Genomic DNA, 19,715 nt, shown 5'->3' with positions numbered 1-19,715 from the left:
CAGGATAGGCTCCAAAGCCACAGAGAAACCCTGTCTCGAAACAAAAAAAAAAAAAAAATTAGTCAAAGACAGTTCCTGCTCCCACTGTTAGGAGTCTCACAAGAAGACCAAGAAATACATCTGTCACAGGTTTTCATAGGGCCTAGGTAAGTAGGCTTTGAGGTTTTTGATTCAATCTCTGTGAGCTCAGGCTAGTTGATACTGTGTGTTTTCTTATAATATTATTGACCCCTCAGTCTTCTACCATCCATCCTATCTCTCTTCATCAGGATTACCTAAACTTGGCCTAATGCTTTGCTGTGGGTCTCTGTATCTGTTTCCACCAGTTGTTGAAGTCTCTCTGATGACAACTGGTTTAGGAACCAATGCAGGTTTACAGCAGAATATCATTAGTTACCATCACCTTGACTTTTTTTTTTCTCCAGTCAACTTTGGTTCTTTCCTAGGTCTCTGGGTCATCCAGACTCTGGGCCTTGGTGCTCTAGGCAGTCTAAGAAGTTGGCTTGCACTCTCAGCATAGATCTGATACTGGAATAGTCATTGGGTGGTCACTCTCACATCTATGTACCACCCTTATCCCAGCACATCCCAGAGGCAAGACAGACTATATGTTCAATGTTATATGGTTTGGTTAGTGTCCCAGTCTCTTCACAGGAAGTCTTGCTTGCTCACAGGAGATGTCCCCTTAAGGCTTGTATTCCTATTGCTTGGCGTCATCACTGGGGTCATCCTTGTAAATTCCTGGGAGTTTCCCTTATACCAGGTTTCCCCTGAAATCCCCTGCCCACTTTCCGGTAGTCTCTTTTAATATTTGGGGAGGCTTAATGATTTCTTAATAATAATGGAGGAGAAAAAGATGGAGGGGGGGAAGAAGGGAGTTTGGGGGTTAGTGGGAAGAGAGGAGGGAGGGGAATATAAAGTTGGGATATAAATGAATAAATTAATTAAAGGAAGGGTGGGAGGAAGAAAGGGTGGAAGGAAGGAAGGAAAGAAGGAAAGAAGGAAAAGCAAAAGGGAGCTTTCAGTTAGGAAGTAAGTAGAATTTCAACATTTTATGAGAATTGAGTTTGTAGCTACCACAAACCCAAGAACTTCTGTTTTATAAGGGTAACATGAATTCTCAAATTTGCTTGAGCTTGCATTTCCCTAATCGCTAAAGATGATGAACATATTCTGAGAAATTTCTTAGCCATTTTTATATTTTCTTTTGTGAATTTTCTCTTCAGATCAATAGTCCACTTACTATATATAATTTTACATATACGTATATGAAACCACATAACAGAGCTGATCTGAAAATCCATGTCTAAAACAACAAAGTTTGTCAAAGAAATATGTCTGTGTAGTTAATTATAGCGCTTTCACCTTTAAAATGATCTTTCTTTCATTACTTTCTTTTCTAGTTATCTGATATATGCTGAAATTCTTCTATCTAAGTAAAATTTATTATTCTCAAGTTAACTTTGTTACTACTTCATCTGAATTTTGTCTTCAAGGCTACACTGGGGGAAATCTATGTAAGGGTGTTCTCTTTTATTAAATGTACCCTGTTATAAACAACTTGTTGAAAAAAACTAAGTTGACACTTGAGGACGCCACCTTTTCTAGAGACTCAACAAGATTTCATGATTTATGAGTATAATGTTATTGTAATGAAGATCATAAGCTAAGCAAGAGCATAGGAGATATAGGTTATATCTCTAAACTTTGAGTCAAATGAAAGAAGCTCTAAAATAGGAACCAGCAACGTGTGAGTGACTGTGGCAAAAGGAACTTACCCTTAATGGTTTTCATTCATTTACATTAGAGCTGTTTTAGAACTTTAATATCTATACATTCCACTAAGAAATGTGGTCCTTTGTCACCTATACTTATGTATGTAACTGAACTATAAAGGTTTATTCTTTTCTTTTTTGTTAAATGAAGAAATTGAACAAGATATCCCCTCCGTGTGCTGTGATTAACATTAATAAAGAAACTGCTTTGGACCTATAGCAAGGCAGAACTTAGGCAGGGAAAGCTAAGCTGAATGCTGGAAGAAAAAAGGGCAGAGTCAGAGAGAAGCCGTGGAGCCACCACCAGAGTCAGACATGACAAAACTTTGTCAGTAAGCCACTGCCACGTGGCGATACACAGATTAATGGAGATGGGTTAATATGTAAGAGTTAGCCATTGAAAGTCTAGAGCTAGTAGGCCAAACAGTGATTTAAATAATATAGTTTCTTTGTGATTGTTTCAGGTCTAAGCTAGCTGGGCAGCCGGGAACCAACCAGTGGCCTTCTCAATTTCCTTCTAAGACTATTATGACATGATTCTTCACCAGGTTAATAGTACATTTAGAGTCTGCTCCCTGATATTACTTTGCACAGCATAAGATGGTGTTTGATTAGACAGGCACATAAATATTGAAACTTTTCATTGTGTCAACAAATTAAAAATATGTGAAGAGTCTTGTTCATAAATATTCTTAATTTCATTTTTGCACACACATATATTAAGTCTTGGATTGCTTTCCCTTCTTGTAGGTAATAATTATTTACTTAAAATCAAGTTAACAATTGCAATATTTGACCTATTTAGTTATTTTTTTAATTACAAATAAGACCTATATTTTAATCTCTTTAAATTATATTTTCATGCTCTTTGTTATAAGTCATTATGAGTTGAAAATGCATTTTTGAATATTCATTTTTCATTGCTTACTTGTGATTTACTTTTCTGCTTGCATCATGTAGCATATTCTTGTTAAATAACTATGCACATATTTTTTGTTATTAAGAAATAATTCCCATTTTTAAATTGATGGTTCTGATTTAGGTATAACAGCTGCAGCAATGGCTGAGGCAATGAAGCTCCAGAAGATGAAGCTTATGGCGATGAATACTCTTCAGGGAAACGGAAGCCAAAATGGGACTGAGTCAGAGCCAGATGACCTTAATTCTAACACAGGTGAAATCTTTCAGCAATTACCAAAAGACAACACTTACTGTTTTATTACAGAATCTAACAGAGGAGAAACAGTGAACCAAGAATATTATCTGTGCTTTGATTATAAATAGTTTGGAAAGAACCTTTAGCTCAAGTGTAATGCATGTACTCAAGCAAGAAAACTATTGCAGATTATAACCTCAGATTCACATTTCATAAACATTTAGAAATTTCTGTTTTTGTTTGTGAGACAAGCTTTCCCTACACAGCCCAGGTTGACCTTAAATACACTCCATTCTTCTCCTTTATCCATCCTGCCTGCCATCTTTCTACTGTTTTTCTGTGATGCAATTTAGTTCTAATTCTATAAGAATTAATTAGTTGTTGCCCTCCCTGTCTTAAAATCTGTGCCCTATTCCTGATGCAAACCGCACTTCTTGCTCTTTCATTCTAAAAACTAAAGTCACAGTCCTTACTTTAGGTTTCTTGAACCAGTCTTTTCAAGAATTGTAAAACCACTTGCTTAGCTGAATCAAGGTGGTTCTGATGAACTCAAAGAATTGTTGACCATGCCAAGTTGAAAAGAAGTACAACAGAGAGCTGGAAAAGAAGGAAAGACAGAAGAGAAAGAGAGAGAGAGAGAGAGAGAGAGAGAGAGAGAGAGAGAGAGAGAGAGAGAGAGAGAGACATGCTTGTCTAGTCACAAGTCTTCTCATCTCATAATGTTTGTTATTTTTTTATCATTTATCCTATGATAACTGTATCTTAGCCATTATCATATGATATAGTACTCTGACAGCTTCAAAGTATGTGATGGTAACTATCAGCATATGTTGATAAATAAATAAATTAATTAATGACTAAGATTTAGTTTAGAGAAAAATAACAATTGAGGCAACCAATGTTGGTTCCAGGAACTATGGCTCCAAAGCTAACACTACATTTAAACTCAAAATAATGAAGCGCAGGTATAAACAGAATGTTATGATTTAATTTTCAAGGGAAATGGAAAATTGTCTCAAGGTGGGAAAGGATTTAATTATAATAGTATGTAAAATGAGTCTGAGTTTTCTCACATAAACTTTCAATTTCTTGGTGAATTATAGACTTCTTTCAGCAAGTGGTATTTTCCTTCTATTTAACATTGTTGCAGTTTAACAGGAAATAATTTGAAAATGCATATTTTATTCATTCAGATTATCTAGAATGCTGGGTCTTACAATTCTTATCAAAATACAGTGGGAAAGTTGTTCTAATATTTAAAAATAAAGAAGTGGGAGTATAGAAAAGTTTATTTTCCCAAATCATAGTACTATTGAATATATGCCTTAAAGTTTGTTCTTATATTTGACTTAGTCCAAAGAGTTGATCTTTTTAGGATTCTGTTTTCTCATCAACACCATGTTATAAAAGACTTTGTCTTGATCTTGTCATTATACTAAATTATATTAAAATGAAGACATAAAGAAAGAGCTATGAGCTTCTATGTTTCAGGGCCTAAAAGTTCACGCTGAAATTCAGACATAAACTATCTTAAATGTGATCAGTTTAAGAAAAAATACTTTTGAAATTTAATGTTGTTATAAAGGAAGAATTTGAAACAATAAATATCAAGTAATGAGTTTTTGAGTTTTTATAATCTGCATAACTAAAATGCTTGATAAACTACAAATTAATAAATTACAGTTTTAAAAGTTTACATTACAAATATAAATTTATTTTAAGAATTTTATGTGACATATTGTTCTTTTCTGAGTGACCAATATGTCTTTTATGTCTTTAGGTTTGCGATCTCAGGATTTGAAATGAGATCAAAGAATAGGCCAGATTTCTCATTTTTCTACTTTAGTTTATTTTAGTGCCTTCCAAGACGAAAAATAAGTACATGGTCTTGACAAGGGAGATCAGACTCAGCAAAATTTATGGCCTAATTACTAGTTATGGTCATGGTCTTCCTGAATGTTCATGGTTTAAATAGAACTGGGAAATGGAATATATAACCCAAAGGAAAGTTTGGTCTTAGAGAAAAATTAAGCTTTAATTTACATGGTAGGTAGTAGATACTATCAGACAAACAAAATATACTTAGTTCAGTAATAATATTCATTATGTGGGTTATGTAAGGAATATACACTAAATATTCTTTTACATGATAACATAAAGTCAGAGTTAGTAATAAAAAATTAAGCTAATAGTCATTTGGTATTTTGATACATAGATTTCTAATGAATTGAAGCACCTAGCAAATAACAGGCTTTTCATAAACAAGTATCACTAGTATACTTTTTTAAAATTAATTCTTTGAGATTATAGTTTTGATATTGACTTAACAATGCATGATATTTTAGTAATGAAAGGTCAATGTTTTTGTTTCTAAAAAGAGGAATTAAAAATCCCTGAATTTCATTATGGTTTAAAATAGAAGGTATAGAAAAGACAAATCAGTATACAAGTGACTCTAATCTGAAGTATATGGCAGTAAGGAAGCAGGAAAATAAAGTGCTATGAAAAATATAGAAAGAAGAAGAAATTTATCTGATTAATACACTCATACAAAGATTCCTGCGAAGATGTAACATTTAAATTGGTGTTTAAAATTTGTTAAGGTGAATGCACTATATCCATGAGTAGTTGTTTACAAAAAAGTGGTTCCCAGAGCCTTCAGGTCATGTTCATATGTTGGGTGAGAGTTGTACTTAAAAGATGGACAAAATACGATATTTTAACTATAAAATTATTTTCATTTTTTTAAGGATGCCAAATAACAGGTTTTGATCATATTCACCTGTCTGACCCAACTCTTTCCTGTGCTGGTCCTCTTTTCCTACCCACTTAGGTTTGTGTCTTATTTTTTTTTTTTTTTGACACATTAAGACCAATTTGTGATGCCCACATATTCTTGGATGCGTCTTCTTTCATTGAATTGTGGTCCAATTCCCAGAGCTTGATTCTCCCTTTTCCATCAGCCACCAATTGCCAATAGCTTCATTTTTGGGGGGTGGGACTGTATCTAAATTTTCCCCTCTATGCTGTGATTTCTTGTTTTCAGCTTGTAAAGGTTTTCTGCATGCTATTGCAACCACTGTGAGTTCATTTGTGCAGATGTCCTGCTATGTCTAGATGTTTTCTTGTAGTCATCCACTGTCTCTGGCTCTCATTCCCCCACCCCCACCCCCCGTATTGTGTATTGATCTCTAGCCTTGTGAGGAGTGGTGAGGTATACATGTTACTTTAGGCGTGAGGTTTCTCTAGTATCTTAATCTCTCAACTTGACCAACTATGTGTCTCTGTGTTTATCACTGTCTTGGTTGCTTTTCTATTACTGTACAAAAACACCACGGCCAACACAACTAATAAATGAACCATTTAATCATGTTTGCACTTTCAGAGGGTTAGAGTTTATGATAGCTAATCAAAGACATGACAGTAGGAACATTTGAGGAATCACATCTTATTTCACAAATAGCAGGCCAAGAGAGCAAACTGAAAATTGGGGGAATTATTTTAATTTCAAAACAAGCCCCCAGTGACACACCTCCTCCAACAATGCCACACCTCCTAATCCTTCTCAAATAGTTCCACCAAGTGTTGATAAAGTAGTCTGATATATAAGTCTATGGGGGCTGTACCTGTTCCAACAACCACACTCAGTATCTACTGCAAATTAAAGCTTCTTGATTGGTGTTAAAATGCATTGGTCTATAAGTATTATACTAAATCATTGGAGTCTATATAAAATATTTTGTTCATTTATCAGAATAATAGTAGTTATTTCTTCCAGCCTATTACTTGCCTAGCTTTAAGTTATTAGAGTAATAATGGTGCCAGTTACAGGTTTCATCTTTTTGAGTGATAATTAAATCCACTGATTTTGCTATTGGTAACTCTTATGATGTTAATGCTACTATTGCACCAGTAGGTGTATCTTGCCAGGCCAGTAATTATTATAACTCACAGGTTTCAGAACTAGGTATAATTGATGATTATTTTCTCCTTCAGTAGCTATATGATATCTTCCAGCATTATAAAAGAAAATGAAGCATCTAGGTTTGAACCAGCCTGTTTTCATCATGTTTTATGATTGTCTAATAGTCTTTGCTACCCTATGATAGAATAACTCCCCTAACTTTTTATGTATATGTGTATATTTTTCTTTATCTTGATCTATATATTTGGAAGCCTTTAATGTCATAGATTTCCATATGTCTGTTTTGAAAGGTTTTTAATGTTATTCATTCTCCCCATATTCCCTCTTTTATTCTCTTCTATATTCCCCAGCACAGTTTAACTCTACTTGCTCTATTATTCCCTTATAATCCTAATTGTTATCATAAAGCCTTCATCTAGTAACTGATGAAAGCACATTCAGAGAGCCATATCCAAGCACTGGGCTGAGCTCTGGGAGTCCAATTGAAGAGAAGGAGAATGGACTATATGAGCAAGGGAGTTCAAAATCATGATGGAGAAACCCACAGAGATAGCTTTCTGAAGCTAGTGGGATCTCAATGACTCTGGACTGACAACTGTGGAGCCTATATTGGACAGAACTAGGCCCTCTGCATGTGGGCAATAGTTGTGAAGCTTTGGTCTATTTGAGGGGTTCCTGATGGTAGAGCCAGGATCTATTCCTAGTGCTTTAGCTGGCTTTTTGAAGCCCATTCCGTAGGGTAAGATGCCTTGGTAAACCTTGATGCAGGGGAGAGGAGTTTGGTCCTGCCTAAACTTAGTATGCCAGGCTTTCTTGATTCCCTATAGGAAGCCTTATCCTTTTGCAGGAGTAGATGGGGAATAGGAAGTGGGGAAGTAGGTTAGAAAGAGGGAGGAGGGGTAAGAGGGACATGTGGTTGCTATTTAAAATAAAGTTTAAAAAAGAAAATATCCCTTTTTCATACAATATCCACCAACTTCTCCAAGATCCTCCCAGCTCCCCTCCCATCCAACTCCACATTGTAGGGGGAGAGGCCGCTTATTCTTCCCAGCCACCCAGCTAGCTTACACCCAAAATATTACACAAAAACTATACTATTTAAAACACTGCCTTTGCTCATTAGCTCTCGATTCTTACTGACTAATTCTTACATCTTCATTTAACACATTTCTATTAATATGTGTATCACCATGAGGTCATGGCCTACCAGCAAAGTTCCAGCACGTCTACCTCTGGTGGCATCTCTCTCTCCACCTTCCTTCTTCCAGAATTCAGTTCTGTCTTCCCTGCCTACCCAAGTTCTGCCATATCAACAGACAAGGCAGTTCCTTTATTCATTAACAAAGAAAAGCAACACACAGACAGAAGGACCTCCCACACCACCACATACTTTCTGTCTCTTTTTAGAAAACAGGCATTTGAATAATAATACTAAATTAAAATAAAATAAAACCAAACAGAAAAAAATCTAAAGAAAAGGCACAAGAAGCACACATAGAAACAGAAACTCACATGTTTGTACAAATAGGAAGACCATAGAAACACAATACTGGAAGCCATAATATATACTCAAATGTCCTGTAATGATTAAGAAAGCCATGACAAAACATTATGAAACAAACAACCTCTAACTATGCCATTGAGTCTGTTTTGTGTTGGTTATCTAGTGCTGTTCTTGGGGATTGTCCTTATGGATGCTTTGTATACTTGATGAGACTCCTTTGGAGATAACTAATTATTACATTTATGAGTAGTTATCAGTTAGAGATAGCTTTCAGTTTATGAATGGGATTTGTTTCTACTCCTCCTATAATTTCATGTTCATCCTGGTACTGACTTATGCTGGCCCTGTACATGCTACCATGGTCTCTGTGAGTTCATTCATGTTTCGGTTATGCAGCATTTAGAGAACTTCTTTGTAACACCCGATTCTGTGTTACACCCTTGGTACAGTTCGTGCGCCACTGTACCATAAGCAAGTCTGGCAAGTGCCTGGAGATTGAAAGAACACACAAAGAGACCTGGGTCATTCAAAAGGAGATCAGCCAAATGCTGGTTTATTTAGACTTGGGGAAGTCCTTATCTACCTAACTGCTGCAAAAGGACCTCTGCCCAGGCAGGTGGGAAATTACCATATCAACAATGGAGTCAATGTCCTACATCTAATCACCAGGTGGGGCAGGGGAAGTATAGGAACAAACAGAATGCTTTGTCAGCTGACCTGAAACTGTCCTGGAGATGCACCCCAGGAACAAGGGCAGACCTGGGTTCTACACTTCTTTTGGGAATACTCCTACTTTTTTGGCTCTTAGAATCTCCATGCCTCCTTTTCTACACAAATCTCTGATGGGGGATATTTTATGGAGTCATTTCCTTTAGAGCTTAACTCATTCAGGGTCTCTCACTCTCTCCATATTGGCTATGGGTTTCTGTGTTCCAATTGACTGTAGGAGGAAGCTCCTATGATGGTAGCTGAGCAAGATACTGTTCTATGAACATATTAGAATGTTGTTAGAAGTCATTTATTGCTATGTTCTCTTAGAAGAACTGTAGTACTTGGTTTTCCCTTCAGTCCTTGTTCTATCTAGTGTCGAGTTGTTTGCCAACCAAGAAGTGTCAGAGATAAGTTCTATATCATGAACTGATTCTTACGTCTAAGTATATATTGGTTGTTTATTCCCACAAGCAGTGGCACTATTGTACTAGCATATCTTGCATGATGATGTAGATTGAACACTTTGTAGATTGGTGGATGTTCACCTTTTTTTGTTGTTTTTTTTTTGTTTTGTTTTTTGGTAGCATGCATCGTACATTCCAGTACCATGAACACTATTCTTTAGTGCTTAAGGCCCTTGGTAGAACCTGGATTGATATTTATGTGTTCAATGAGTCCTGTAGGTAGTGTCTTCAGAACCAGGACCATGCTACCAGTTTGTTTAGAACATCCAATAGCCTAGGAAACAGCATGCATTATTTGGATATTCCCATGAGGCCACTTTGGTCAAAAACTGGATTAGATGTACCTCATTCCTGGTACTGGAAGTTTTATTTGATGATAAGAGGTATCCAGTGGGTGCTATATCCCTTCTATTTTTCAATGATTTTATTTAGATCACCTTTATATAAGTATATATTTTACAGAACTTCTAGTATATTAGGTTTCCATATGACACTCCAAATAACCCTTAGGTTTTGTTGTCCTTTCCTGTGTTCTGTCCCTCAATCTCCTCTTTCCACCCTTCCTTATTTATCTTCCTGTTGCAAGTCCCCTCCCCACCCTGTCCATTTGTAATTATTCATTCTATTTCCCCTTCCTAAGGTGATCCCACCTTCCCCACTAGACCCTTACCTAAACTGCTTTTATACAGGTTGTAACTTACTTATATTTAAGAATTAACTTTCATCATCCACAAATAAGAAAATATAAATGATACTTGTCCTTTTGGGTTTGAGTTCCCTAACGCAGGGTGATTTTTTTCTTCACCTCCATCCATTTACCTGTGAATAGCATTTTTTAAACAGCTGAGTAATAATATCCTATTGCATAAATTATCATATTTTCATTATAGATTCACCTGTTGACATACATCTAGGTAGATTCCAGGTTTCAACTATTATGAATAAAGGAACAGTGCATATTGTTGAGCAAGTGTCTCTATGGTAGTTTGAAATATCCACTGGGTATATGCCCAAGAGTATTATCGCTGTATCTTGATGATCTATTCCCATTTTCCTGAGGAACCACAACACTAATTTCCATAGTGGTGTACAGCTTTACACTCCTACTAGCAATAAATGAGTCTTTTCCTTACCCCATGTCTTAGTTAGCATGAGCTGTCATTTGTTTAATTGATATTATCCATTCTGGCAGGACAAAAATGAAATCTCAAAGTTTTTACTTGTACTTCCCTGATGACTACAGATGTTGAACACTTTTTTGAATGCTTCTGAAATGTTCATGTCTTTTCTCTTCTGAGATTTCTCTGTTTAGACCTGCATCCCCTAAAAAGGGGATTGGATTCTTTGTTTTCTTGATATTCAATTATTTGGTTTCTTTTTATATTTTAGAAATTAGTCCTCTATCAGATGTATAGTTGGTAAAAAAAAAATCTTTTCCATTCTGTATCCTGTTACTTTGTCCAAATGATTGTGTCCTTTGATTTATACAAACTGCTTAGTTTATTAATTGTTGATCTTAGTGCCTGTGCTATTGGTGTTCTTTCTGTTCAAGAAGTTGTCTCCCACACCAGTGTATTCTAGGCTATTCTCCACTTTCTCGTCTCTCAGGCTCAGTGTACCTAATTTTATTTTGAGGCCTTTAATCCACCGTTTGGAGTTCATTTTTGTGGAGCTTGATAAGTATGAATCTATTTGCATGCTTTTATATTCAGCGATCCAGACTGAAAAGCATCCATTGCTTATACTTTTGATTTTGTAACCTCCACATTTCATTGACATTTAATTGCGTAGCTTCTGGATTATATTTAATTATAATAATTTTTATCAAAATATGATTTGGAATATTATCTTTTCTACATTTAAACACAGAATAGTATATGGAAAATTAGCATATTCCTAGATAGTATGAGGTTATCCATTCTGAATTTGGTCATACACTCTGAATTTTTCTTTTCGTACAAATCACCTTGGCAATATCAGAGTTCATATTCCATGACTTTAAGAAATTTCTAAATCTTTTGACTCATTCAAAAATGTAAAGAACAGGGGCTGGAGAGATGGCTCAGAGGTTAAGAGCCTGCTCTTCCAAAGGTCCTGAGTTCAATTCCCAGCAACCACATGGTGGCTCACAACCATCCATAATGAGGTCCGGTGCCCTCTTCTGGCCTTCAGGCATACATACAGACAGAATATTGTATACATAATAAATAAATAAATATTAAAAAAATTGTAAAGAACAGAAACATAAAATATAGACAGTCTACAGTTAGTTGAAAGACTTTAATTACTGCGAGGAAAAGAATATTTACTTTCTCATTCTAGAAGCTGTAACATGCCTTCTTAGTTTAGTTAACACTTTTGAATAATTCTGTAAAGCTAGAGGCAAGAAGGGGAATTAAAATTGATAAAATGAGTCTTTAAAAGGAACAGCAACTGTAATTGTTGAAGGTTCTTAATATGTAGTATTTTATCTTGTGGAGACAGGTAGATTCATGGCATTTAATAGATTCTGTAATAGCAGCAACATGACTCTGCATTAAGGTTTCAGCATAAATAACAATCTGTTTGTGTTTCGTTGGTTTCAAATGAGAAATCCTATCTTTTATTGTTTTAGGAACTTAGTCTGTGTATTATTGCGCCTGGAGCTTTGCAATTAATCATTAAAGGTTGTGGCTGTGAAGTGTTTGTGGGAAAGAGATGCCTGAGTGATCATAATTATAGCTATCAAATAAGAAGTCTAGTTATACAGCAGTGGGTCTTTTTAATGACTATAAGAAAACTTTTCATCTATTTCTATTTACTAGTTATTTTTAACTCTCTTGCTTTTGGAGGGAAGGTCTGTATACCATGATTTCCTCTGAAGGATCTAAGATGAAGAGCACAGAAAACTTTATCCTCTAAGTCCCTGCTTGTTCTGATTTTTGTACAGGTTTAAATTTCATGGAGCAGTTGTTGAAGATTTTACATCTTATAAGGTATAGGTTTTTAGGAGAAAAGTTGAATCATGTAAAAATGATTAGCTTGCAGTACTTAACTAGAACATCCCATGAGTGTGTTCTTTCTTTATGTTTTTCAACCTTTTTATTAGACATGGAAAAGAGGTTTCTAGAGAGTCACGTGAATTCTAGTTGTTTTTACTTTACCATGAGTCCAAATGACTATTTATGGAAGGATTTTTATGGAATTATTATCTTTTCCTCCTCTATAAACATTTCTTATCAGTTGATATTACTTTAAAAGCAATGTAAGTTGGCATATATTGCTGCTGGAGAAAGTTACAGTGTTTATTCTTTTTTTAATTTAATGTTTTTAAGTTTCGATAATTTCTCTCTCTCCATCTCCAATAAGCTTCTCATCTCAACTCTCCTGCATTCCTTCTCAATTTCATGACTGTTTTTCTTTAAGTATTCTTATGCTTATACACCCTACTGGGCACATTTAGTGTTTTGCCCATGTGCCCCCCTAGTGTGCATGCGTGCATGAGTGCATTTATGCCTGTGTGCAAGTGTGTGTGTGTGTGTGTGTGTGTGTGTGTGTGTGTCTGTCTGTCTGTCTGTCTGTCTGTCTCTATATTTAAGGCTGGCCACTTGATTGGCTAACTTACCAGGAATCATGTTCTCAAAAAATTGATTTTACCTGTTTTAGTAGTAATGATTTAACTATAGCTATCTCTATAGGAATGCTTTACCCTAGTCAAATTTCCTCCACCCGCATTGACATGTAAATTGATCTTATTATGAAGTGCTTTTTGGCAATCGTATTGTTAATATTTTCAAATTATAAACCCTCTATGTTGTTTAGAAGATGTTTTGTACCTGCAGGTGTCCTAGTCTAGCTTTCAATTTTTTGAGCCCAATACCCTCAACTTCCTTAAACATGAAATGTAGGGGTCGTGTTATAGATGATTCAATTGGTTATGTATCAATTGGGGGTGAATTGTTCTCTTCATTTTGAATAGTGATGGATCTCTGTAATAATTACAATCTTTTATAAAAAAACATTTTTATAAGGTCTAAGAGCTACATTTATTTTCTTTGTAATTGTACTTCTCTAGGATTACACAATTAGAGGAAATTCTTGCCTGGTACTGCAAACCTAGGCAACTACCCAGGGCTGGTCAAATTATGAATATAAAAAATAGCATACTATTTACACATCTCTATACTAGTATAATATTATGCCTATTCTTAATACCTCAGTAGGAAATTGGGGCTTCTTTTCTGTGTAAGTAGTTTTAAGGTTCATTTTTTATAAAAGTTAATTCTTTCTTTTTATTTATTCTCTCATGCAATACATCCTGACTATATGCTCCCCATGCTCTACTTTTCACAGTAGCCCACACAACTCCGCTCTCTCTGAGATCCATTGCCCTTCTGTTTAGCTTCAGAAAAGTCCAGGCCTCCCTCTGCTATCTACTGAACAGGGCAAAATAAGGTGCAATGATGTGAGGTACAAACCTGCATATCAAGACTGAATGAAGTAGAAGCAAAAGGGACCTAAGAGAAGGCAAAAGAATAACATTACTTCTACTGTTAGGATTCCAAAAAAGAAAAACCCAAAACAAACAAACAAACAAACAAACAAAAAACTCCGGACTCTAAACAATCATAACATATATGTAGAGGACCTACACTCCTTTCTACAGCTCTTCTGTTGGGTACCTGGAGTTCCACCTAATGCTTGACTGTAGGTCACTGAATCTGCCCACAACATTTGCTAAAGGAAGCAGTTCTGATAACAATTGGGCTAGGCATGTATCTATGAGCATAGCAGAGTCATTTCATGACTTTTTTTGTCATTCATGTTTGGTTTTACCCTAGGTCTCAGGGCATCCAGCTTTCAGATCCTAGCCATCCAGGCAGTGTCTGATGTGGGCTTACTTTTGTGGTATGGGCCTCAATTTAGAACAGTCATTGATGCACTCCACAAGCAGTGAGCCATCATTCCCCCAAAACATCTTGCAGTCAGGACAGGTTGTAAGTCAAAGTTTTTGTGGCTGGGTTGGCATCCTAATCTAAAACTGAATGCCTTTCCTAATTACAGAAGGTGGCCAGTTCAGGCTGTATATCGTGCATTACTAGGAATCCTCACTAGGGTCACTCACTCTCACAGGTTCTAGGAAATTTTTATTACACTAATTTTTTTCTTGTCCCCACCCCCAATATCACCTAATTCTAGTTGTCTTTCCCAGAATTCATTCTCTCTCTCTCTCTCTCTCTCTCTCTCTCTCGCTCTCGCTCTCGCTCTCGCTCTCGCTCTCGCTCTCTTTCCAACCCTCACCAGATTATTCCTGTTCCCATCTCCAGCTTCCCCAATAGACCTGCATAATCTATTCTTTTTCCCTTTCCCAGGGAGATTCATGAGTCCCCACCTAGAACCCTCCTTGTTACCTAACCTCTCTGGGTCTGTAAATTGTAGCATGATTATCTTTTTTTGTTTTTTCGAGACAGGGTTTCTCTGTAGCTTTTGGAGCCTGTCCTGGAATTCCCTTTGTAGACCAGGCTGGCCTCGAACTCACAGAGATCCGCCTGCCTCTGCCTCCCGAGTGCTGGGATTAAAGGCGTGCGCCACCACCGCCCGGTGATTATCTTTTACTTAACAGCTAATATGCACTTATAAGTGAGTACACGTAATATTTGTCTTTCTGAGTCTGGGTGGCCTCAGGGATGATGTTTTTTTCAAGTTACATCCATTCACTTGCAAATTTCATGATGTTAATATTTTTAACAGCTGAGTAATATTTTATTATGTAAAAGTACCACTTTTTTATCTATTCTTTGGTTGAGGGCACCTATGTTGTTTCCAGTTTTTTAGCTGCTTTGAATGAAGCTGCTATGTACATAGTTGAGAATATATCCTTGTTGTAGGATGGAGGGTCATTAGGGTATATGCCCAAGACTGGTATAGCTGTGTTTTTAGGTAGATCAATTCCCAATTTTCTGAACAACCACCATATTGATTTCCATAGGGGCTTGTACTAGTTTGCACTCCCACCAACAATGGAGAAGGGCTCTCCTTGCACCACATCTTCTCCAGAATGAGCTGTCACTTGTGTTATTAATCTTAGTCATTCTGACAGATGTAAAATGGAATCTCAAAGTAGTATTGATTTGCAAATTCTAAACACCATCTTTTTATCAGTCTGATTAACTGACATTAATGTCATCTTTCTTTACATTTTTTTCCAGTCTGGAGACTTTCCACCATTTCTTCCGAACTGTTCACTTTTCTTTTGTCACCTACTGGATATTATTATAAAATACAAAACTCCACTTTTAAGGGAAGAAAGAATCCTTGTAAGAATCTGCATTCTTACAATTTATGTCTTAAGTGTCCCTGCATGTTTAACATGTATGTATGTTGTTTCAATAAAGTTTTATTTTATTATTTTGAACATGTTACCCTCTCTTTGCTTTATTTAAACTGTAACATTTTATAGATAGCATTTTAAGTATAAATTTTATTTTTTACTTTTGTTTTTTAACATCAATGATCCTTTCTCAGTTCTCTTGGTTTTCCTTAATAATTGAACACTATTTTGAATCTGATGTTCTGGTAGTCCATATTATTAATTTCTTACAAGATATTATGTATAGTGCTGCCACCCAATTCTGAACTCATTCTCACAAGTTTTATATTTAGTTTTTTTTTTTTATAAAATTTGCTTCTGTAAATGTTCAGGACACTGACAGAAATATTTATCCTGTTCTGGATAACTCAGAAAGTCTTCATTTTTATCATCACAGCCAAAATAGACATTGATCTATTGTGATCATCTTTGAATGCACCATTTTTTATTTTTGTGAACTCTCTATAGGTATGTGACTTGCCTTGATTTTCAGTTTATTGATGAGTCAATTGTTTAGACTGTTCTAAAAACCTTGATAAAGTCAACATAAATTGCATCTAAAGTTGCTCTTCTATTTCTCAAGCTGTCATTCTGTCACAGAAGGGAGATTAGATTGGCCAGACAGGACTTGATCTTTAGTAAGCCAGGCTGAATTTTACCTAGTATACTATTCTCCTCAAGGCATTTGGAAATTGAGTTTTTAGTGTCGTCCAGGATGCCTGTGCTATCCTTTCAAACTAAATTTTCAAAAGATGAAAAATGCCAAATGAGAAAAAAAATGTAAGTAATAGTTCTTTTTTAAAAAAATGCATATCCCTTTTACATGGTACTATGTTTCATAGGGACATTTTAATTCAAGCATATCATTGCCCTTTAAAGGTATTCTCTGAATCCCCTTCTGCCTTTCTTTCTTCCCATTAGTTCTGTTTATTTCCTTAGACAGTTTCACTATTACTTTCATGATGTGTGTGTGTGAGTGTTTTTGTTTGTGTTGTATGTGTGTGTTAATGTTTTTATATGAAATCTAGATAGGGATCATGATATTAGTCTTTCTGAAATGGACTTAATTTGATGAGTATAATAAAGTTAAAACAAAATTTCTTAAAACTGAGACAAATAGTAGACAGTTTTAATTTTTTCTCTAAACCCCCTCAGGAGATTATTGCAATCCAGTTATCATATTGGTGATAATTGTAGATTGTCTTCATAAATAGAGTTTATAGTAAGTACCAATGTTGTTGGAAACTGCTCGTTCATTTACGGTCGCTCAGACCCGAAATAATCACACAGAAACTATATTATTTGCAATACTGTTTGGCCAATAGCTTAAGCGTGTTTCTTGCTAGCTCTTATATCCTAAACTAACCCATCTCCATTAATCTGTGCATCATTACAAGTTTGTGGCCTAAAGGCAAAGTTTCAGAGCCCCAGGAGGAGGCATCTGTCTCCTGTGGTATATACATGGCTTTCCACCACTAACCCTTCTTTTGCCCAGCATTCAGTTTTAGTTTTCCTGTCTAGCTCTACTCTGCCTTATCATAGGCCAAAGCAACTTCTTTATTCATTAACCAATAAAAGCAACAAATATACAGAAGAACTTCCCACATCAGTACCAGGTTGTTTGATCATTTTAAAACATTCCATGAATTGTCACTTGACAAAATGTTCAAAATGATTTTTTATTAGAAATTTCAAATTGCAGAGCAATTTTTTTTATTAGAAATTTCAAATTGCAGAGCAACTTTTCTCATTGGAACCCCCTTTTGTTTTTATATAAAGAAGGTCATAATTTTTTGTAATTTTTTTTGGGAATTCACACATTTGAGATGGAGGAGTGGGCACGGGAGGAGATAAAGCAGGGAAAGAGAGGTATAAATGATGTAAATACAGTATTCATGACAACTTCTGTTGACTGAGAAATTTTTTGCAACCCTAAGTATAGAAGTATATAAAAAGGTATGCAAATCAAATGTTTACCATTAATATTTTTTTAAAAAAATGTATTTAAAGAACATTTGCTATTATATATTTAATTTTATAACTTAATGGCAAAATCAAATTTATATTTTACTGAGATGTATGTGCTCATTTGTTTCCACATGAATAAACTCATTTTTGGTGGACATTTATTAGTGAAAAGACGGCATTTTTAGTGTTTTTAGAGTGAGCTACAGTTTTGCTTTTATATTTTGCAATGCTAAGAATTTTGCTTTACATAAAATATTGTAGCACAAAATAATAATATGTATAGAGCCATTTCTAAATTTGCTGGAAGTTTTGATGTACTATCAAACAAAAATACAATTAATGAGGTTTTATTAATATATTTTATTTAATTTTTATTTATTTATCTATTATAAACATTATATATATACACAGTGTACCTATATACAGTATGTGTATACATACACACATGTCTATATACATATGTACAATGTGTTTATATACACATATACTAAATATACACATACATACATGTATACACATATGTATGCATACATGTATATGCATATATACATGTGTCCATATCTATGTGTGTACAGTATATCTTGGTCATGTCCACACATACTCTCTCTATCTAGAACCTGCCACACCTGACAATATATCTTCCATTTTCCTTCCTACTTTGTTTTCATTTTATAATTTACTAAGACTGATTTATTCTGCCCATGTGTGGTGGTCTGTTTCTTAGATGTATATTATGCACTCTGATTAGTCATATACTCATGAACTTCTATCACCTTTCATTCCTGTTAGCTTCCCCTCTTCCCTAAAAATATGTTTTCATGTTCATTTTTCTTTTGTGAACTAGGCTTGTAAAAGTTGTACTATTTGTGATTATTGCACACTGACTCTTTTAAGTAACTAAATAGTTGTGTTTATATTTGTCTTTATTTTCAGTTAAACACTATAATTAAGCTGTGTATGATATGCTGGAATCATATTAGCTAAGATATTTTAGGCATTGTTCTTTGACACTTCTTGGCATGCTAACATACACAGTGGAACAATCATATATTCCACATGACAAAAAGCCTGCAGTGAAGTTAGGTGATATAGCATAAGTTAGTGCTACCACAAACAACTTACCTGTACTACACATTTTATTTTAATTAATTTCTTGGAAGTTGTACATGCAGAAACCTCTTAAGTGTAAGCAAATAATTTGTGAACTCTGCATTCACTTACTTGACCTCATATTGAGTTATGATCCACAGGTTAACAACCTAGGATCTGCAGCATAATTTTTTGAGTATTTGTTCTCTAAGAGTATGCATATGTCAACAAATTAAAATAATAGCTGTGATATATTAATAATTCATGATTATTGCTATTTACTTTGGAAAAGCCTTTTAGGTGGATATATGAACATCATTCTTCCATATTGAGTGGCTTCTTTATGGCAGACATACATATAAGGGATTTACAAATAGTTATATTTTATAAATTCTTATTCTGTTAGTATCATTCATAGTTGGGTTTCATCAGCACTATATTTAGGAATGTGTTATATATGAATTGACTTGGAATGGCAGTTAATAAATAGGAGTACCTCAAAATATATGTGAAAGGTATCAGATATCTAGAGAATTTTATGATTTTTACTATGGTATGATTCATATAGAATAAATTACAATTCCTTGATAATTAGAGTCAGTGTCTTTAATATGTTTACAGAATTAGACATCTGTTATGATTTAATTACGGAGACATTCTCCCTAAGCATTACATTGCATTGCATTTACTGGTAAATTTGTTTATTCTATATATTTTGTGTATCTGAAATCTTTTTTTTTAAATATATTTATTTATTAAAGATTTCTGTCTCTT

General features: G+C 34.9%; 1 protein-coding gene across 1 annotated transcript in view; it reads left to right on the top strand.

Moving 5' to 3' along the window:
- Positions 1-19,715, top strand: part of Dach2 (dachshund family transcription factor 2) — a 572,822-nt gene that overhangs the window by 377,940 nt on the left and 175,167 nt on the right. Inside the window, exon 4 of the mRNA XM_026789035.1 lies at positions 2,818-2,949. Within this exon, the coding sequence (XP_026644836.1) occupies positions 2,818-2,949 (132 nt within the window). The remainder of the gene's footprint in view (positions 1-2,817; positions 2,950-19,715) is intronic.

Source organism: Microtus ochrogaster, unplaced genomic scaffold (genome assembly GCF_000317375.1).
Source record: "Microtus ochrogaster isolate Prairie Vole_2 unplaced genomic scaffold, MicOch1.0 UNK13, whole genome shotgun sequence".
In the NCBI taxonomy this organism is placed as follows: Eukaryota; Metazoa; Chordata; class Mammalia; order Rodentia; family Cricetidae; genus Microtus; species Microtus ochrogaster.
The sequence above is the reverse complement of the archived record's forward strand: the minus strand, read 5'-3'. Positions and strand labels throughout refer to the sequence as shown.